Source organism: Lepidochelys olivacea (assembly GCF_965140295.1).
Source record: "Lepidochelys olivacea isolate rLepOli2 genome assembly, chromosome: 6".
Classification (NCBI taxonomy): domain Eukaryota; kingdom Metazoa; phylum Chordata; order Testudines; family Cheloniidae; genus Lepidochelys; species Lepidochelys olivacea.
This window is the reverse complement of record NC_140416.1, coordinates 6,276,985-6,299,407: the sequence shown is the minus strand read 5'-3', so window position 1 is coordinate 6,299,407 and position 22,423 is coordinate 6,276,985. Positions and strand designations below refer to the sequence as shown.

Sequence of the window (22,423 nt, the reverse complement as noted above, 5' to 3'; positions counted from 1 at the left end):
AAAACAGCCCATGAAACTCATTGCTACCAGATGTAGTGGAGGCTGAAAGCTTAGCAGGACTCAGAGCAGTCCTGGCTGTCTATGTGGATAACAGGAACATTCAGAGCTACTTAATGCTAATGGCTTGAGCCGATCTCTAACGATTAGAAACCACGATGGGATCGAACATGGCAGCAGATTAGCCCCAATCTGCTACTGCAGGTTCTCCCACCTTCCCCTGCAGCATCTGGTGCAGGCCACTGTCGGTAACAGGAGACTGGGCTAGACAGACCTGGGTGCTGATCCGGTCTGGCAACTCCCTACGGTCCTGCTTCCACTGCAGGTTCTCTTCCGGAATTCCTCACCTGTCAGGACAACTCTCAGCTCCTCCCGCTCATCTGAGTCGGCGTCACATAGCTCCTCTCCTTGCTCCATCCATGAGAACTCGGCTGAGTGTGCCATCGGGAAGCTTGTGCATGGGAAAAGAAGACAGGAGACAGCCATTGGTATGGGTGAGACACTGGACCCCAGTTCGAGGCTGGTCCCCGCAGGGGGGAGCTGACAAAGTTAACACATTTTTATTGCGAGCCATAAATCAGTGCCAGCTCAGACCTTGAAACCACCCTTTCACAGGGCGGCTGCCTCTTTAAAGGGAGATAGGTCTTGGCCCCACCCAACTGTCCCAGGAGGGTGGGGAAGGAGGAATGGAAAATGCCATGTAACCCAATCAGGCCTCTGGGGCAGATAAGGAAGAAGCCTGGGAGAGTCAAGGCAGGAAGGCATGGGAGGGGGATTGGCGGGGCTGCAAGCAGTGAGAAGGACCCTGGACTTCAGAAAAGCAGACTTCGACTCCCTCAGGGAACAGATGGCCAGGATCCCCTGGGGGACTAACTTGAAGGGGAAAGGAGTCCAGGAGAGCTGGCTGTATTTCAAGGAATCCCTGTTGAGGTTACAGGGACAAACCATCCCGATGAGTCGAAAGAATAGTAAATATGGCAGGCGACCAGCTTGGTTTAATGGTGAAATCCTAGCGGATCTTAAACATAAAAAAGAAGCTTACAAGAAGTGTAAGGTTGGACATATGACCAGGGAAGAGTATAAAAATATTGCTCGGGCATGTAGGAATGATATCAGGAGGGCCAAATCGCACCTGGAGCTGCAGCTAGCCAGAGATGTTAAGAGTAACAAGAAGGGTTTCTTCAGGTATGTTGGCAACAAGAAGAAAGCCAAGGAAAGTGTGGGCCCCTTACTGAATGAGGGAGGCAACCTAGTGACAGAGGATGTGGAAAAAGCTAATGTACTCAATGCTTTTTTTGCCTCTGTTTTCACTAACAAGATCAGCTCCCAGACTGCTGCGCTGGGCATCACAAAATGGGGAAGAGATGGCCAGCCCTCTGTGGAGATAGAGGTGGTTAGGGACTATTTAGAAAAGCTAGACGTGCACAAGTCCATGGGGCCGGACGAGTTGCATCCGAGAGTGCTGAAGGAATTGGCGGCTGTGATTGCAGAGCCATTGGCCATTATCTTTGAAAACTCGTGGCGAACGGGGGAAGTCCCGGATGACTGGAAAAAGGCTAATGTAGTGCCAATCTTTAAAAAAGGGAAGGAGGAGGATCCTGGGAACTACAGGCCAATCAGCCTCACCTCAGTCCCTGGAAAAATCATGGAGCAGGTCCTCAAAGAATCAATCCTGAAGCACTTGCATGAGAGGAAAGTGATCAGGAACAGCCAGCATGGATTCACCAAGGGAAGGTCATGCCTGACTAATCTAATCGCCTTCTATGATGAGATTACTGGTTCTGTGGATGAAGGGAAAGCAGTGGATGTATTGTTTCTTGACTTTAGCAAAGCTTTTGACACGGTCTCCCACAGTATTCTTGTCAGCAAGTTAAGGAAGTATGGGCTGGATGAATGCACTATAAGGTGGGTAGAAAGCTGGCTAGATTGTTGGGCTCAACGGGTAGTGATCAATGGCTCCATGTCTAGTTGTCAGCTGGTATCAAGTGGAGTGCCCCAAGGGTCGGTCCTTGGGCCGGTTTTGTTCAATATCTTCATAAATGATCTGGAGGATGGTGTGGACTGCACTCTCAGCAAATTTGCGGATGATACTAAACTGGGAGGAGTGGTAGATACGCTGGAGGGGAGGGATAGGATACAGAAGGACCTAGACAAATTGGAGGATTGGGCCAAAAGAAATCTGATGAGGTTCAATAAGGATAAGTGCAGGGTCCTGCACTTAGGACGGAAGAACCCAATGCACAGCTACAGACTAGGGACCGAATGGCTAGGCAGCAGTTCTGCGGAAAAGGACCTAGGGGTGACAGTGGACGAGAAGCTGGATATGAGTCAGCAGTGTGCCCTTGTTGCCAAGAAGGCCAATGGCATTTTGGGATGTATAAGTAGGGGCATAGCGAGCAGATCGAGGGACGTGATCGTTCCCCTCTATTCGACATTGGTGAGGCCTCATCTGGAGTACTGTGTCCAGTTTTGGGACCCACACTACAAGAAGGATGTGGATAAATTGGAGAGAGTCCAGCGAAGGGCAACAAAAATGATTAGGGGACTGGAACACATGAGTTATGAGGAGAGGCTGAGGGAGCTGGGATTGTTTAGCCTGCAGAAGAGAAGAATGAGGGGGGATTTGATAGCTGCTTTCAACTACCTGAAAGGGGGTTCCAAAGAGGATGGCTCTAGACTGTTCTCAATGGTAGCAGATGACAGAACGAGGAGTAATGGTCTCAAGTTGCAGTGGGGGAGGTGTAGATTGGATATTAGGAAAAACTTTTTCACTAAGAGGGTGGTGAAACACTGGAATGCGTTACCTAGGGAGGTGGTAGAATCTCCTTCCTTAGAGGTTTTTAAGGTCAGGCTTGACAAAGCCCTGGCTGGGATGATTTAACTGGGAATTGGTCCTGCTTCGAGCAGGGGGTTGGACTAGATGACCTTCTGGGGTCCCTTCCAACCCTGATATTCTATGATTCTATGATAAGGCTGCTGCAGGGGACACCAGGGGAGAAGAGACTCCAGCTCAGTAAGGGGGATTCCAGGCAGAAGGCCTGGGAGCGGCTGGATGAAGAGTCGGGAAGGATGGAAATATAAACCTCAAAGTATATCAGCTTCCGACTTGGACTCTCAGGGCTTTATTTTGTAGCCGTTTATGATAACAAACCAGCCCAATACGGGTGTTACTGGTTATGAGAAAGCCTCTGAGAAATTACTGAGGAAAGAGAAACTATGGCTGCAGGGCCAACCATGTCTCAAGGGGGAGCTGTGGAGGCAGAAATCATTACATCCCCCTACAACGCAGTCTGATCCATTATTATTGTAATTTGTGTTATAATTGCACACAGCCCCTGCCCAGAAGAGCTTACAGTCAAAACAGACAAAGGGCAGGACAAGAAACTAGGCACAGAGCGGGAAAGTGACTTGCCTGAGGTCACACAGCAAGCCAGTTTTATAGCTGGGAGTGAACCCAGGTGTCCTATGCCCTAGGTCTAGGGCTCTAGCCCACACTGACTCAGTGGATTAATACAGATGGATGCTCCACCCTGCACTGGGCCTGTTATTTCGAAGCTGGGTCCACCCAGGTGTAAGGGTCAGATCACATGATCAGGGCCCACACCTGTAGTTAGAACCTTTCCTCTGTGACTCAGGCTTTAGCTACACTGGGGCTTAAGCAGCAATTCCAGCCCTGGTGCAAATCTCCCATGTAAACAGGGAAACAAGTTGTTTCCATAAACCACCAAGATTTGCATCAGTTTAACTCTGCTTCTGAGCAGGCTCCATCAGTGCAAATAGAGGGCCACTGTCCACATGGGATGAGGGGCAGATCGTGCACTTAACAGCAAGTGCCTTACAATGAACATTTGATCCCTGAGCTGGGAGGCTGCTTTGGCCTGGCCCTAAAGTTAAAGATGACTGAAGAGATTATTGCTCTTCAAATCCTTGCCCTGAACAAGATAGCACTGACCAGCCGCTTTGCATGGTTCCCACGCAGCCTGCGGCACTGGAACAAGGAACAAATTGCAGCGATCAGGACAGGAAAAAATGGGGAAGAACAAATTGTTGGCTGTAAATAAGTTGGCCCACAATTCTGCCAACCCAAAGAGTTCAAAAAGACAAGTCAGGCCCCCAAAATATCAGAGCATCTTAAAAATGAGATTATTTTTATATAGCTACATTTTTTTAATTCTGCTTTTGGAACCTTTAGGACCCCGCCCCTCCAAACCACAAGGGCTGGAAATATACTCCCCCCTCCCCCCCCAACATAAAAGCTGAGATTTTCCCATAAATACAAGGACCCAGTTGCTAGGGCTTTGAGGGGAAAAAAACAGGTAAATATCCCGACGCTTACAGTAAAAAAAAAATCACCAGAGCTGACAACACTGGGTGAACGAGTTATTTGATGCTAATAAATTTGCCCAGCTATAGCACATAGGGATTACTGGACTGCCTCAGCACCATGGTCTGTCTAGCCCAGGACTTGATACCGCAGAAGAACGAGCAAGAAACTCCACCGTTTATAGATTCATACATTTTAAGGCGAGCAGGGCCCATTGTGCCCATCCAGTCCAGCCTCCTGCCTAACCCAGGCCAGAGAATCTCACCCAGTGATTCCTGCCTCTGACCCAATAACTCCTGGCTGAGCGAGAGCACAGCCTTGAGTAACAGACACCCTATCTCCACTGACAGGCTCCCACTAATGGAAAATCCACCCAGTCCCTAGGGGAGCTGTTCCAACCATTAATTCTCCTCCCTGATAAATTATTTCTTATTCTTAGCCTGAATTAGTCTCCCTTCAGCTCCCAGCTATTGCACCTGGCTTTGCCTTTGCCTGGATGTTAAAGAGCCCTCTGCCCTCAGAAATCTCCCCCCATATTGGTGCTTAAAGACAGGGATCACGTCAGCTCTTAACCTTCTCTGAGTAAACCAAATACATTGAGCGCTGTTAGTCTCTTCATGGATGACAGGTTTTGCAGACCATGAATCATCCTTGTAGCTCTTTTCTGAACCGTAACAATTTCTCAGCATCCCTTCTGAAGTGTGGGCACAGTACCCAATAGTGGTCTCAGCAATGCCATAGAAAGAGGTACTCGATATTCCCCTGCTTACATAGCCAAAGATCAAGTTTGCCTTTTCAGTACAGCATTGCACTGGGGTCTCCTATGCCAGATGTTTTCACCTGTCCTTTCTAGAGTCACTGCTTTCCAGGATACAGGTTCCCATCCTGCATGGGTGACCCATATTCTTCATTCCCATGTGTGACCATGCATTTGGCTGGGTTCCAATGCACATTGTTCACATGAGCCCAGCTTACCAAGCAACATGGGTCTTTCTGTATCCCCACCACTAACTACCACTCCCACCTATACTTGTGTCACATTTTGTCAGCAGTGATTTTTATATTTTCTTTATGATTCATGTTCCAATTAGATTTTCAGTTAGAGGATACAGGGACAGACGCCTCCACTCCTTGCTAATAATGGAGAGCACAAGCAGATTGCGTAAAGATGCCCATATTATTATTATACTGTGGGTGCCTGTCCAGCACCCACAATTGGAAGCGGGTTTTCCAGGCAGTTAAGTCAGTGGTTAAATTTCCTAGAGCGCTAAGCACGCAGCAGCTCCCACTGAGAACAGTTAAAGTCCCCTTGGCCCTAGCATTTTGCTTGTATGTCACCTGTACTTTACTGTGTGCCTGGTGTGACTAGTTAGACTGTAGGCGCTTCAGGGCAGGGACTCTCACTGCATGTCTGTGCAGCGCCCAGCACAACTGGATCTCACATTCGGTCACTGTGTCAGCCTGTGACATGCCTGGCGTAACAGGGCCCTGATCTTGGCCACTGCGCATCTGTGCAGCGCCCAGCAAGACTGGGCCCCCTATGTGGTCACTGTGTGCCTGTGCATGACAGGGCCCAATCTCAGTGGAGATTTAGACTACACTGTAAAACAGATATCTAACAACAAAAAGATTGGCTCTTGCCTCTAAAAGGTATGCAGAGGACTTACAGATTATTCATATTTACTACTGATATCATGATACCACCAAGAGACCATAACTGAGGTCAGGATCCTGTCACTGCTAGCATTGCACAGACTGGGAATCGCTGGCCCAATAAGGGCTCCCTGCGCAACCAGCTAAAACCATTCTCCTCACTTTACTGTTGGAGAAACTCAGGCCCAGGCAGAGTCCATGACTTGTTTGAGGTCACCCACAAAGCATGTGGCAGCAGGAACTGAACCCGAGTCTCCACAGTCCCAGGCCTAGACCTTAACCCCAAGGACACCCTGGCCAAGTAGTAAGACCATCACGTGCTCAGCCCTATAAGGGGCAAACAGGCTTGGGCCATTACCTCTCCTCGCTGGGATCCTCCAGTGGAAAGGGGCCATTGCTCTCAGTATCAACCAGAAAGTCAGGGTACGTCACAGACTCCACCTAAGACAGGAGAGACAAGGGAGTGTGGAGGGATTTACGCTGGCCTGGTGGGACAGGGCAGCCCAGCTGAGATGTCCCACTGAGCCAGCTCCTCAAAGAGAGAAAGGGGTTGCTCCCAGCTCCAAGAGCCTCTGTGCTGGAAAGGCCCCCACACACCATAGGCCCCTGCCCCATAGGGAAAGTGAACACACAGGGTCCAGGGTAAATATCACAATCACATGCACATACACATAGACCCTTCCTCCAATATTGAAGGATCACACACACAAGCATTCTGGGATAAGTTACACACACTGGGGGCTGAGGCAAATCTCACACACCTGCACATACACACACTAGCATCTGCATGGATGTGCACACACACACAGGTCCCACGGTAAATCTCTCTCACACACACACAGGTCCCAAGGTAAATTACACACACTGGAATCCTGGGGGTAAACGACCCAGGCATGCGTGCAGACACACTGTGGTTCCAGGAGTAAATCACACAGGTGAGTGCACACAAGGGTCCCAGGAGTAAATCACACACACAGGTCCTGGGGGCACAGCACAGACAGACACACACACACACACGGGTCCTGAGGGCAAATCACGCTCTCTCACACGCGGAGGTTTACAGGGACAGATCTCTCTCGCGCACACACACACACCCTGGTGTGGGGCAGGCGGGGGGACAGACGGGTCCTGTCTCCGCCGCAGGCCCCGGCCCCGGGCAGCGCGACAGGCTCCAGCAGGCCGCAGGGCCAAGCCAGCCCCGGGCCCCTTTGTCCATCTGCGCCTGCCCCGCGGCCTCCCCGCCGCGCACCCGAGCCCGGGGCGTTCCCCACCCCGCCGCGGAGCCTGGCCCGGGGCGCCCGCAGTGACAGGCCCGGGGTAAGACCCTGGAGAGACGAGAAGAGCGGGGCTGGCCTAGCCTAGCCCCCCACCCAGGCCGATCCCTTAGTGCACCGAGTCCGGGTGCGGGTGTCTCCGCAGCTTCCCCGCTACAGCCCTGCACCCTGATCCCGCTGCACATGCCCCCACCCCCCGCACTCAAATCGGGGCGTCCGAGTCCTCGTGTCTCCCCCTGCACATGGGCCCCTCCCCGGTGCCCTGAATCCAGCCGCTGAGGTCGTGGCATCTCCCCCCCCCCCAGCGCCCCGCTCCCCTCCTTCCCTGGGGCCCTGAACCTGGGCGCTGAGTGCGTGGGACTCACCTTCTCCATCTCCCCCCTGTGCCCAGCGCCGGGGCCCACCGCAGCCCGCGAGGGGTTAAAAATCCACAGACAATGCTGGGGCTGGGAGGAAGGAGGTTGTGTGGGGTGGGGGTGGGGGGGGAGGAAGAGGCGCCTCCTCCCCGCTCATGCCATTGGCAGATCTGCCGTCCCCATCAGGAGCAGGCAGAGCGATTGATTTGCCTGCGTAGCGTGTGTCTGCTCCAACGCCCCCATTACCCAGGCTTCTTGCCGTGGGCCTACCCCCCCGACATTTCTGGGAGATCAGTGAGCTCCCAGCGCCCACGTGAGACGGTGTCCCCTCCCTTTCAATAACTGGGGTACTGGGTGGGGACACCCATTTCCAGCTCTGCCACTGACCTGCTTTGTGACCTTGGACATGTCACTTCCCCTCTTTGTGCCTCCATTTCCTCTCCCACTCCTTTGTCTGTCTGGTCTGTGAACAGTGTAAACGCCTAAGGGCAGGGATTGTCTCGCCCCACGGGGCCTAGAGCCTCTAGGCACTTCCGCAATACAAACAACCGATGCCTTCTGCACAGTCCCCAGGCTCAATCACGCCAGTGGCTTCTCTACAGCCTTACAGGCTGTTTGTTAGCACTTGCTGGCTGGCTGAATTTAATTAGCGCCTGCCAAAACAAATTCAAACCTAGAGTTAATTAGATTGAGCTCCATAATTCTATGTATCATTTGCACCTTTAAAGCGTAGTCTAGCCAAAGCCATAAACTCACTGTGTCCCGCCTCCAATCCACTACTCTGAGCTACAGGCGTAGAGTTAGTCTACTCCAAAATATTCTCCTGTCTGGTCATTAACCAAGGTAGTGATCTGTCTCTTTTTTGTTTCTAGATGCATGTGCAATGGTTAACCACTAGCCAGGACCTAGAGATACCTAAGTTCAAATCTCTACTGTATTATAGACTCCCTGCGAGACCTTGTGCAAGTCACTTAGAGCAAGTCTATGCTAGAAACTGTTTGCTGATATAGCTGTAATAGCAGACCCTCATACTATAGACCCAATCTTCTGACAAATAAGTGCTTTTGCTGGCATAGCTTATATTGGTTCCATGAATGAAATAAGCTTAATTGACAAAAGCATTTTTATGCCAATATAACGGTGTCTAGACTAGGGCTTTTGCTTGTACAGAAGTGTTGTTTTTTAAATTGCATCCTTAACTGGTGTTACTATGCCAGCAAAAGTTTCTACTATATACTTGCCCTCAGTTTCTCTGTGCCTCAATTCTCCATCTGTAAAAATAGGAATATCTCCTTACCTCAAAAGAGTTTTGTGAAGATAAACACATTAAAGATTTACTTAGTTACTATGGTGAAGATACCTATAAAGTATCTGAGATCGACAGACATGAAAACTACATTCTTAAGATTGCAAAGTCAGATACACAAACATTAGGAAATGCCAGAGTTAAGGTTACCTGAACTTTAACTCTGCCCCTTTGTGCACGTGCATTAAAGTGCAATCTCTCCAAGGTGCTCCCAGCATTTATACTTCTTGTGACATGGACTGCCACTTACATCTGTCTGTACAGCACCTAGTGCGAATGCAACAAATAGATAATAATTGTAATGGGGCCCAATGTGATTGAGGCCTTTAGGAATTACCACAATATCAATGTTAAATAAACCAACAAACAGCAATAGTTGAATTTTTTCAAGCAAAAAAAATTTTTGTGAGAAACTGCCTTTTGAAATATAAATATTTTGTGAAAAGTTGACAGTCAAAAATGTTCTTTTGGTGCAAAAATACTCTTTCCTTTTAATTTTTATTTTAAAAATTATTTCAACATTTTTATCAAAACACTGATTTTGTTTCCCAAAAACTAGGCATTTGGTAAACAAAAAATTTCAGTACTATTTTTGATTTAAAAAAATTGTAAAGAATTCATAATAAATTGCAAAAAATACAAATTAAAATTAGATCAGTTTTAAATACTTTGAAATAAAAAATTGACATCTTTCCTTAAAATGGATTTTTTATCAGTCCTAGTTGTTAATCAACATTAATATTCATTCTATTAATAACATATTAATTGCATCATATACTTTTTCCCCAATTGGGGCAGAGTCAAGGTTGCACAGACAACTTTAATTCTGATATTTCTTAATTTTTGAATGCTTGACTTTGTAACTTTAAGAAAATCCATTTAATACAGTTTTGCAGTATAGCTGGGGGATATAGTTTCCTAGATTTTTTTTAGAACAATGACACAAAACTACCCAGAAATTCCAACATGTGGAGTTGTAATGACCCCAACATCTCCAGTGGAATTTGAATCCAGGCTTTGAAATAAATATCTAAGTGTCAGCTGAATGTTATTTACTTTGATGTGTGTGGTCCTAATAGTGATCTGCTGGTTTCTTTTCCTTGTCTAAGGTAAACAGGACTCCTGGGTTCTATTTGTGGCTCAAGGAGGGGAGTGGAATCTAGTGGGTGAGAGCAGAGGGGTAGGGTGCAAGTCAGGATGCCTGAGCTCCCAGCTCCCCTCTCTGTGCCTCAGTTTCCCCTTCTATAGAACAGGGACAATGATACTCCTTGTAAAGTGCTCTGAGGCCCTAATGCCTGCAGATTATTACATTTGTGTTTACCACAAATCTCAGTAACTGCTGGATATGCTGAGTAAGGAAAACAAGGCAGCTTTGAGTCCATCACTTTATGAATCCTATTGAGCAGGTGCTCCAGCATAGTGCATATGGGGAAGGATACCTCCAGGGTTTGTACTAACCTTGCTTTCCCTGCAGACGAGGTGAAGATGCAGCTGTAGAAAGCTCAGCCTTCATCCTCGGAGTCTGTCTTGGGGTTTGTAAATGTCCTTGCTGTTACTGATTGTCCCAGTTGTTATGCAGACAGATCGGGTGTGTTGGGGCCAGTGACCAAAACATCAGACAGGTGGGATTTCCAAGGAGGGGCATCTTTGTGTATTCCCAATGATTAACATTTATTTTTTTCCCAATGTATTAACATTGTTTTCCTTGTCCCTCTCTGACAGCTGGGACTCTATGCACCACACCAGCTTTTTCCAAACCAACCCGCTGACAAATATCACCCAAAGTGAAAGGCCAGGCACTGAGCGGGATAAGGAGACCTGAGTTCTGTTCTTGGCTCTACCACTGAACTGCTATATAACCTTGGGCAAGTCCCCTCTGTGGTCAACTATTTGTTTATTCAGACAGTGAGCGCTTTTGAGCAGGGACTGTATCTCACTTTGTGTCTATGCAGCAAGGGGGCCCACATCTCAGTCACCGTGGGTCAATGCAGCACCAGGAAAAATGAAGCCTTAATCTCGGTCATGGTGCGTCTTGGCAGCAACAGAGCCAACATATCATTTGTTGTGTGCTTTGCAGCCCCTGGTTGTCGTGTGCCTGTGCCCAGCATGGCCGGGCCCTGATCTCTGTCACCACGCAAAGCGCTCAGATACTACAGCGATGGGTGCCATATGTCCCTCAGATAGATGTGTCTGTGCAGGACCTCACATGACAAGGCCCCAGTCTCCATGGGACCTTTCAAAAACTACTGTACTATAAATAATAGCAATCATAAATTAAGTCTGCCACCAGTCAACCTCCCGCAACCTACTCAGCTGTAGAAGCCTGAAAACAAAAGCTTTGAAAATCCCATAACAATCCTGTTGGTGCACTGGGCTGGAGTCTCAACCAGCCAGGATCGTATCCAAGCTCGTAGTCCGCTTAATCTATCTGGCAGAATGACCAGAATGAGATTCAGGGCAGGTGAATGCCTGGAGTGTGTTAAGGGGTGGATGGACAGGCAGAGGGGTGAGATGTATGGGGAGAGACAGTTAGATAGGTGCATGTGGTGATAAAAAGATAGAGGGGCAGTACGGGGATGAACAGGTAGAAGAGTAGGGCTAAGGAAAGACAGACAGTGTAGTGTTTATGGGGATGGGTGGATGAATAGATGGAGGGACTTGTTATGTTGTTATGGAATGGATGGATGGACAGACAAAGGGATGGTGTGTATAGGGAGTGATCAATGGGGAGAGAGAGAGAGGGAGAACATATGATTAGATAAAACATGTCTGGGGTTCGATAGAAGAACAATGCTAAGGTGCGACAGACAGAGTAGTGTTTTTGGAGATAGGTAACCTGTTTCTTCTCTATCCAGGAGAACAATGCAGTAGTCCCATCATCTCTGCATTGCAGTACTGTTGTTAAGTTGTGGCACTGGGGCCATTCCCATCTCACATGTACTGGGAACCCCCAGCTGCATCACAACCCCTTGTTACAGCAGACTCTGCCTCTTGTCCCCAACTAAGCTGGCGCTGTGCGCTTTCTGCAAGCCTCTGGCCTCTCCTTCTTGCTGCACCGCTGGTGAGAAATGAGTAGCCCCCTGCTGCGGAAGGCCTCCCCGCATCCCGCACACCGGTAGACCCTCTCGGCCGCATGGAGCCTCTGGTGCCTTGTCAGATTGGAGTTGCGCCCAAAGCTCTTGCCACACTGGTGGCAGCGGTGGGGTTTCTCGCCAGTGTGGATCTGCTGGTGTCTTGTTAGGGTGGAGCTCTGGCTAAAGCTCTTTCCGCACTCACTGCACGTGAAGGGGCGTTCACCACGGTGAATCACCTGGTGGATCAGAAGGTGGGAGTTCCGGACAAAGCTTTTCCCACACTCAGTGCAGTGGTGGGGCCGGTCCCCCCGGTGGATCCGCTTGTGTCTCAGCAGGTCAGAGCTGCGGCAAAAGGTTTTCCCACACTCAGGACATTTGAAAGGCCTGGGCTGGGGTTCGGGCTTCCCCAAATCTGGTAGGGGAGGGGCTGGTTCCACCTGCCTTTTCCCAGTGGGGCTCCCATGTTGCCTCCCCACCCTGCGCTGAGTCCGTGACGCCTTCCCTTTGTATCTTCCCAGGGACACCCTGCGTGGCCCTGCCATCTCTGTCTCCTCCTGCTGGGGACTTGCGCTCAGCACCACATCACCTGATGGAATGAGAGGAGAGAGAATCCAGAGGTAAGTGGGGGGCGGGGGGAAGATGTGTTGCCAGCTTTCATGATATTTGCTCTCAAAGCGCCCAGTTCCTGGAGTCATGTGATTATTGGAAAATCATCACATTTTTTTTAAGTGAGTCAATTCCTAGCCCTACTGTTTGAGGAGCAAACCTGGAAAATTTTAACCCCTAATGGCTCAAAATCCAGAAGGTGAATAAACAGAACCCAGAATGTACTAGTATTTTTTAAAAATCATGTTTTTTAAGCATTTTGGGGTTTGTGATATTTGTAAAGGAGACTGCAACTGTTACAGATCTGAAATCTAGAGCCAAACTCACTCCCTCCTCCCCACCGCACACATACTGAACCCTTTTCAAAGAGAAGGGAGCAATTTAGCTATTCCAAAACTCAGTGGGGGTTGAGTGACTGACTCCTTCAGGGTCCATCATTAGTAAGTATTTTCATAAATGACTTGGATAATAGAGGAGAGAGTATGCTCATAAAATCTGCAGATGACACCAAGCTGGGAGGGGTTGTAAGCACTTTGGTGAACAGGCTTAGAATTCAAAATGACCGTAACAAATTGGAGAATTGGTCTGAATTCAACAAAATGAAATTCAATAAAGATAAGTACGAAGTACTTCACTAAGGAAAGAAAGATCTACACACAACTACAAAATGGAGAATAACTAGCTAGGTAGGAGCACTGCTGAAATGGATCTGGGGTTATAGGGGATCACAAATTGAATATAAGTCAACAATGCGATGCAGTGGCAAAAAAAAACACTAGTATCATTCTGGGGTGCATTAACAGGAGTGTTATATGTAAGACACAGAAGGTAATTGTCCTGCTCTACTCAGCACTGGGGAGGCCTCAGCTGGATCCTGTGCCCAATTCTGGGCTCCACATTTTAGGAATGATGTGGACAAAATGAAAAGAGTCCAAAGAAGAGCAACAAACACGATAAAGGAGTTAGAAAACCTGACCTATGAGGAAAGGTTAAAAAACTGGTCATGTTTAGTTTTGAAAAAGCAGAGGGGAACCTGATAACAGTCTTCAAATATGATAAGGGCTGTTATAAAGAGAACTGTGATCAATTCAGTGGACATGGAGAACAAGTAATGGGCTTAATCTGTATGAAGGAAGATTTAGGTTAGCTATTCGGAAACTTTCTAACTATGAAGGTAGTTACATTCTGGAATAAGTTTCTGAGGGAGGTTGTGGAATCCCCGTCATTGGAGGTTTAAAAGAACAAGTCGGACAAACACCTGTCAGGGATAGTCTAGGTTTATTTGGTTCTGCCTCAGCACAAGGGACTGGACTTGATGATTCTCAAGGTCCCTTCCATCCCTACATTTCTATGATTCTATGAGTTTAAGGGTTTGCTCTGAGAATTAAAAAGGAATTTATTTGTAGATTTTAAGGCCACTATGTGAATACCTTCACCTACAGGTCAAAACCCAGAAGTCTTATCATTATAATAGGACAGTGCCATCCTAATGTATCTGAAGAAGCAAGGAGGTATTACCCATTCCTGACACTCAGAGCATGTGAATCTCCCATATAACTTATATCCCAGACATTGCAAGGTATTTACGTGTCAGATATGGTAAACATTCATATGTCCCTTCATGCTTTGGCCACCATTCCACAGGACATGCTTCCATGTTGGTGACGCTCGTTAAAAAAATAATGCATTAATTAGATTTCTGACTGAACTCCTTGTGGAAAATTGTATGTCTTCTGCTCTGTGTTTTACCTGCATTCTGCCATATATTTCATGTTATAGCAGTCTCAAATGATGACTCAGCATGTTGTTTGTTTTAAGAACACTTTGACTGCAGATTTGACGAAACGCAAAGAAGGTACCAATGTGAGATTTCTAAAGATAGCTACAGCACTTGACCCAAGGTTTAAGAATCTGAAGAGCCTTCTAAAATATGAGAGGGACGGGGTTTGGAGCATGCTTTCAGAAGTCTTAAAAGAGCAACACTCCGATGCGGAAACTACAGAACCCAAACCACCAAAAAAGAAAATCAACCTTCTGCTGGTGGCATCTGACTCAGATGATGAAAATGAACATGTGTTGGTCTGCACTGCTTTGGATCGTTATCAGGAAGAACCCATCATCAGCATGGACGCATGTCCTCTGGAATGGTGGTTGAAACATGAAGGGACATATGAATCTTTAGCGCAAATGGCACATAAATATCTTGCAACCCTGGCTACAATAGTGCCATGTGAATGTCTGTTCTCACTTTCAGGTGACACTGTAAATAAGAAGCGGGCAGCATTATTTCCCGTAAATATAAACAAACTTGTCTAAATGATTTGCTGAACAAGAAGCAGGACTGAATGAACGTTCAGGCTCTAAAGTTTTACATTGTTTTGTTTTTGACTGCAGTTATATAACAAAAAAAATTCTACATTTGTAAGTTGCGCTTTCACGATAAAGAGATTGTGCTATGGTACTTGTATGAGGTGAACTGAAAAATACTAATTTTTTTGTTTATCATTTTTACAGTGAAAATCTCTGTAATAAAAATAATGTAAAGTGAGCACTGTACACTTTGTAGTAACTGAAATCAATATATTTGAAAATATAGAAAAACATCCAAAATATTTAATACATTTCAATTGGTATTCTATTGTTTAACAGTGTGATTAAAACTGCATTTAATCATGATTAATTTTTTGAGTTAATTGCGTGAGTCAACTGCGATTAATCAACAGCCCTACTTTGTATATTTTGACATGTGGATAATTTGTATTTTAACTGTTATAAGCTTTAACTTTTTGAATCTTTGTGTCTATTGTCATTTAATAATTATTGCCTCCTGCCCAAGTTGTCTGATTCCCTCATAATTTCCTGTAACTTTGAAAATTTAAATCATTAAAAACAAAAAATGCTTAAAAACAAACTGATATTATCTGTCTACATTATAAAAAAAATGAAAATCAAATTCTGCCAAGCTTAATTATAATACAGTCTTTAATTACATGATCACATACATTTTTTTCCACAGGACCCCTGTCTCCTTTAGTGCATAGGATGGTCTGTGTCATGGGGATGAGTCAGGGTTTTGTAACAAAGGCGGCTGTACGACAGTTAGCTCATTTGTCGCTGAAGTCGGAAGGTGTACAGAGAATGAGGCAAGGGATTGAAGGAAGAGGTCTCTTGGTTGAGGCAGTTAAATGCCGCCCTAGAGAAATAGATTCTGTTCTTGCCTCTGCCATAGAGTTCCTATGTGATGCTAGGCAAGTCACTAAACCAAATTTTCACAGGTGGCCATTGTGTGTTTCTCATTTTCTGGGTCCCCAACCTGAGTCACCAGGGGTCAGAGCTGCAGATGTGCTGAGCACTCCGCTGTAACTTAGATCAATAGCTGTGCTTTGATAATATCCAGTGCTATAAAAATGCTAAGTAATCTGGGCCTGGCAATCTCAAATTTGAAACCCAAATTTGGTAGAGACTTTTTGATAACTTTGACCTTCATTCCATAGATCTAAAGTAGGGATAATACTATTTCACCTCACAGGGGTTTATGAAGAGAAATGCATTAATGTTTGTAAAAAACTAAGATATATGATGAAAGCAGCATAAAAAAGTCCATGAGGAAATTAATAATTCTGTATTCAATGCAGGGTTTGGATGGTGTGCAGTGAATAATGTCTGAAGCCCCACTCTGAAGGTGAAGGATAAAAAGAAATATTAACCTACCCATCATCCTGTGTTCACCATCCATTATGTGCTCTGAATGAGGCAGGGGGCCTGTGGAAAAAAACAGTATGCAACAATGTAATTAAAGAGCGTATCATCATGCGTATGCATGAGGACAAATTATAGGTTAATTGATTTTAAGTCTTGGAGTGACTGTTATGATTATCTGGTCTGTCCTCCTGCATAACCCAAGCCAGAGAATTTCACCCTGTGATTCCTATATTGAATCTCTGTGCATGTGAATCTCTAGTCAGCATGTTGGGGGCTCAGTTTCTTACATCAGATGCTGTGGATGCCTCCCTTGTAATCTGGGAGCTTGGTTTGAGCAACTGCTGCTCACTTGGGTTTTAACTTTTCCTCTCTAATTTTTGAATAGTGATATAAATCCCGCAGACGTTAATGTTTTTTCCTCATAATGAAATATTGATCCTAAAATCCCCTCAAATTCCTCTCATTGTCTAATTATTAAATATTGATAGAAAAATCTCAAAATTCACATTTTCCCTCTCTAATTACTGAAGGAGATGAAATCCCCTCTGTTCGTGAGGGAAACTGTTGCTCTGGTTTAATTATCCCAAAGTGGGGGCAGAGGGGCTTAAACTCCCTAAGGATCAACTTTTTCTCTTATCTTCGAGGGAGGGTCACAAGAAGAGAAAGGGAAAGCAGGTGTCCATGAGAAGGGATTGGCTACCCAAGGAGTTATTCCAGAATACTTTCTGTGGAATACTCTTATTCCAGAAAAAGAGTACCTTGACCCGCTATAGTCCAATCCACCTTTGAAAATGGCTTAAGCTAAACAGGAACAAGGAGGCACTCTTCTCTGGCGTAACAGTGTCCACAGAAAGAGTTATTCTGGAATAGATTTTCAAGTCACTCCCTGTCTTAATCCCAATTAACTTTCAAGTATAAAGAAGCCCTGATGAGTCTGCCCAGCCCCAATTTAATCCATCCTAGCTGCTCCTCAGACCCCAACGACCCAACCTAGCTCCCCACCTCCACCTGCCATTCACTCACCCATCCCCCTCTGATATCCCCTCCCAACTGCCAGAGAATTCTCCGGAACTTTTAAGGTCCCTTCTAGCCCTACATTTCTATGATTGTACAATGCACTCCCCCCACCCCCGAAATACACCTCTCTCAAAGCACAGGACTCCTTATTGCCTATATCAATGACAGGGCCAAGCCACGGTGGCAGGGGATGGGGTAGGGACTGTCTAGCTATTGACTGAAATCTCCATGGGGACATGGGAGATCAGGTGGAGAGTGATTTCATCCCCTTTTCCTCTAAGTATCAATGATTGTTGGAAAATCTTAATTTTCCCCTCAGATTTTTCCATTTCTCTCTAATTTTGAATATTGATAGAAAACTCCCTCTAGTCTGACTTCCTGTACGTTGTAGGCCACAGAACCTCCCCCGGCTTCTCCTGTAATAGAACCTTAATCTCTGGCTGTGTTACTGAAGGCCTCAAATCAGGGTTTAAAGACTTCAAGTTACAGAGAATTCACCATTTACACTAGTTTAAACCTGCAAGTGACCTGTGACCCATGCTGCAGAGGAAGTCAAAAAACAAAAACAAAACCCCAGAGTCTCTGCTAATCTGATCCAGAGAAAAATTCCTTCCCAACCCCAAATATGATGATCAGTTAGACCCTGAGCATGTGGGTAAGATGCACCAACCAGACACCAGGGAAAGAATTCTCCGTAGTAACTTAGAGCCCTTCCAATCTAGTGTCCCATCACTGCCATTGGGGATATTTGCTGCTAGCAGTTGCAGATTGCCTACATGCCATTGTAGGCAGTCTCATCATACCAATTCCTCCTCCAAATTATCAAGCTCAGTATTGAAGCCAGTTAGATTTTTTGCCCCCACTGCTCCCTCTGGAAGGCTCCCTCTGATGGTTAGAAAGCTTCACTTAACTTCAAGCCAAAACTTGTCGATGGCCAGTTTATATCCATTTGTTCTTGTGTCCACATTGTATTTTTGTGGCACTTAACTTAAATACACTAGAACCTCAGAGTTATGAACACCAGAGTTATGAACTGACCAGTCAACCACTCAGCTCATTTGGAACTGGAAGTAGGCAATCAAGCAGTAGAGACCCAAAAAAGAAGCCAATACTGTACAGTACAGAACTGTGTTAAATGTAAACTACTAAAAAAATAAAGGGAAAGTTTAAAAGAAAGATTTGACAAGTAAGTAAACTCTTTCTGTGCTTCTTTCATTTAAATTAAGATGGTTAAGGCAGCATTTTTCTTCTGCATAATAAAGTTTCAAAGCTGCAATAAGTCAATGTTCAGTTGTAGACTTTTGAAAAAACAACCATAATGTTTTGTTCAGGTTTACGAACATTTCAGAGATATGAACATTTCAGAGTTACAAACAACTTCTGTTCCCGAGGTGTTTCTAACCCTGAGGTTCTACTGTAACTTCTCTCTCTCCCCCTGCTATTTATCCCTCTGATGTATTTATAGAGAGCAATCATATCTCCCCTCAGCCTTCTTTTGGTTAGGTTAAACTCTTTGAGTCTCCTCTCATAAGAAGTGAGCTGTAGCTCACGAAAGCTTATGCTCTAATAAATTGGTTAGTCTCTAAGGTGCCACAAGTCCTCCTTTTCTTTTTGCGAATACAGACTAACACGGCTGCTACTCTGAAACCTCTCATAAGATAGATTTTCCATTCCTCGGATCATCCTAGTATCCATTCTCTGCACCTGTTCCAGTCTGAATTCATCTTTCTTAAACACGAGAGACCAGAACTGCACACAGTATTCCAGATAATGTCTCACTAGTGCCTTGTATGATGGTACTTCCCTGTCTCTACTGCAAATACCTAGCCTGATGCATCCTCACACTGCATTAGCTTTTTCATGGCCACATCACATTGGTGGCTCATAGTCATCATGTGATCAACCCACACAACTAGGTCTTTCTCCTCTTCTGTCACTTCCAGCTGATACGTTCCCAGTTTAGTAAAATTTCTTGTTGTTAGTCCCTAAATCCATGACTTTGCACTATTAAATTCCATCCCATTTCTTTTACTCCCATTTTCAAGATCATCCAGATCTTCTTGTATTATATTCTAGTTCTTCTTCTTATTGGTAATACCTCTCAATTTTGAGTCATCTGCAAATTTTATTAGCTCACTCCCAATTTTTGTGCCCAGGTCAGTAATAAAAATGTTAAATAAGATTGGTCCCAAGACCAATCCCATAGGAACTCCATTAGTAACCTCCCTCCAGCCTCACAGTTCACCTTTCAGAATGACCCATTGTAGTCTCCCCTTTAACCAGTTCCTTATCCACCTTTCAGTTCTCATAGTAATCCCCATCTTCTCCAATTTAACTAATAATTTCCCATGTGGAACTATATCAATGCCTTACTGAAATCCAGGTAGATTAAATCTATTGCATGTCCTTTGTCTAAAAAATCAGTTATCTTCTCAAAGAGATCAGGTCAGTCTGGCATGATCTACCCTTTGTAAAACCATGGTGTATTTTATCCCAACTACCTTTAAGCTCTATCTGCTTAACTACTTTCTCTTTCAAAATTTGTTCCAAGACCTTGCATACAACTGAGGTCAAACTAACAGGCCTGTAGTTTCCCGGATCACCGTTTTTTCCCTTTCTTAAAAATAAATACTATTTTTGCAATTCTCCAGTAATAGGGTACCACCCCCAAGTTTACAGGTTCATTACAAATCCTTGCTATTGGGCTTGCAATTTCATGTGCCAGTTCCTTTAATATTCTTGGATGGCAATTATCCAGGCTCCTTGATTTTGTCCCATTAAGCTGTTTGAGTCTGACTTCCACCTCGGATGTGATAATTTTTACTTCTATATCCTTATTCCATTAGCAACCCTGTCACTACCCCCAAGCTCTTCGTTAGCCTCATTAAAACCAGAGGCAAAGCATTTGTTTGGGTTGTTGGGCCATGCCTAGATTATCCTTAATTTCCACCCATCCTTCGTGTTCAGCCCTCCCACATCTTCTTTCCTTGTTTTCTTTTTCTTTATATGGCTGTAGAACCTTTTTACTATTGGTTTTAATTCCATTTGCAACGTCCAGCTCTGATTGGCTTTCAGCAGTTCTCACTTTATCCCTACACTTTCTGATCTCCAAGAGATAGCTCTCCTTGCTGATCAATCCCATCTTCCATTTCTTGTAGACTTTCTGCTTTCTCTTGAGATGCTTGCTCATCCAGGTTGGTCTGCAACCTTTCCCTATGATTTTTTTTCCCTTGCTTGGGGTGCAGGCTTCAGATAATTTCTGTAACTTTCACTTAAAGTAATTCTAAGCCTTCTCCATCTTCAGATCCTTGAGTTCTTCAGTCCAGCCCACTTCCCTAACTAATTAGCTTAATTTTTTAAGGTTTGCCCTTTTGAAATTAAGGACCCTAGTTGCAGTTCTATTTTTGTTTATCCTTCCTTTTAGTTTAAACTGAATTAGCTCATGATCACTCAAACCCAGGTTGTCCTCTACAACTAGTTCTTTGGAGGTCCTCAGTACTCACCAATACCAAATTAAAAATGGCATCACCTCTTGCGGCTTCAGCAATTATTTGGTGGAGAAATCTGTCAGTTATCACATCCAGGAAAACCCAGGCTCTACTATTATTAGTAGCACTTGTCCTTCAATCTAACTTCTTGGAAGTTAAAGTCTCCCATAATCATACAATGCCCAGTAGTATTTAATTAAAACCATTAAAAGGTCTCTCTCTATATCCAAATCAGATCCCGGGGTCTGTAACACACTCCAAGTCCTATTTCAGGGAAAACTTTAGTAGCTTTCTTCCCCAAAGTGATTTTGGCCAAAACTAACTTTCTTATCCATTCCATCACTTCTAATTTCTTTACAGTCTACCTCATAATTAGCATACAATGCTACTCCACCACGTTTGTTGTCATTTCTGTCTTTCCTGAACAGCCCATACCCTTCAATCCCTGTACTCCAGTCATGACTACTAGTCCATCATGTTTCTGTTATCCCTATAATGTCTGGTTTCTCTTCTTGCACCAGTAGTTCTAGTTCCTTCATTTTGTTACCCAGGCTCCTTGCATTGGTGTAAAAACATCTTGACTGGTGTTGCTGCTGTTCCCTCATTGCTGCCCTCTCCTAACTGTCACAGAACCTGCCATCCTCATCTCCCAACTGCCAAACAACTGCCCTTCCACCACCGCTTCCCTCTTCCAACTGTCATGGAACCTTCCAGCCTCATCTCCCAACTGCCAAACAACTGCCCTTCCACCACCGCTTCCCTCTTCCAACTGTCATGGAACCTTGCAGCCTCATCTCCCAACTGCCAAACAACTGCCCTTCCACCACCGCTTCCCTCTCCCAGCTGTCATGGAACCTTCCAGCCTCATCTCCCAACTGCCAAACAACTGCCCTTCCCCCACTGCTTCCGTCTCCCAACTGTCATGGAATCTTCTGGCCTCATCTCCCAACTGCCAAACAGCCCCTTTACATGCTGCTGTCCCTCCCAACCGTTTTCCTGCTCCATCCTCCCCACCCTTCTCCTGTCACAGCCATTTTGCCCTGTGCTCCTGGCTGCCTGTGCAAATGTTTGGTTGGGAACAAACCCTCACTTTCTCTAATTATCAAACGGATGTACAGTCTCCTCATATTTTACCACATTTCTATATCCCCCTTTTTAACTTCTGGTTTTAGAGGGAAACAATTGCCCTTAGTTGACATATCTTTTAGCCTGTCAACTTTCAAATATAAGACTTACTATGTGACAAAGGTCCAAAAGCATTAATAGAAATATACTATTAATTTAAATTAATAAATTATTAATATAAATCCCCTGGGATTTTACCCCTTGCCTCCCCCATCTAATTATCCAGTACTTATGGAAAATCTCAATTTCCCTCTCAGGTTTTGCCATTTTTGTCTAATTCTTGAATATCAATAGAAAATCCCAATGTGCTTTTCTCTAAGTAATGACCAAACATTGATCAGATTCCTCAGATCCCCCCAATAATTAAATATCAATATAAAGTCCCCTCAGACTATGCCCCTCTACATATCAATCAGTTATGTGACATCTCCTCAGACTGCCATTTTCTGTTTAATTATCCAATATTCATATTTGATATGAATAGCAAAGCTCTTTCAGATT

At 45.2% G+C, this 22,423-nt stretch overlaps 1 protein-coding gene across 1 annotated transcript in view; it reads right to left on the bottom strand.

The window, feature by feature from the left end:
* LOC311522715 (uncharacterized protein) overlaps nt 1-22,423 on the bottom strand; it is a 34,432-nt gene that overhangs the window by 4,238 nt on the left and 7,771 nt on the right. The window contains exons 5-9 of the mRNA XM_084632202.1: nt 16,302-16,352; nt 11,913-12,570; nt 7,992-8,178; nt 6,333-6,415; nt 345-448 (exon numbers count right to left, since the gene is read on the bottom strand). Coding sequence (XP_084488328.1) covers nt 345-448; nt 6,333-6,415; nt 7,992-8,178; nt 11,913-12,570; nt 16,302-16,352 — 1,083 coding nt within the window. The remainder of the gene's footprint in view (nt 1-344; nt 449-6,332; nt 6,416-7,991; nt 8,179-11,912; nt 12,571-16,301; nt 16,353-22,423) is intronic.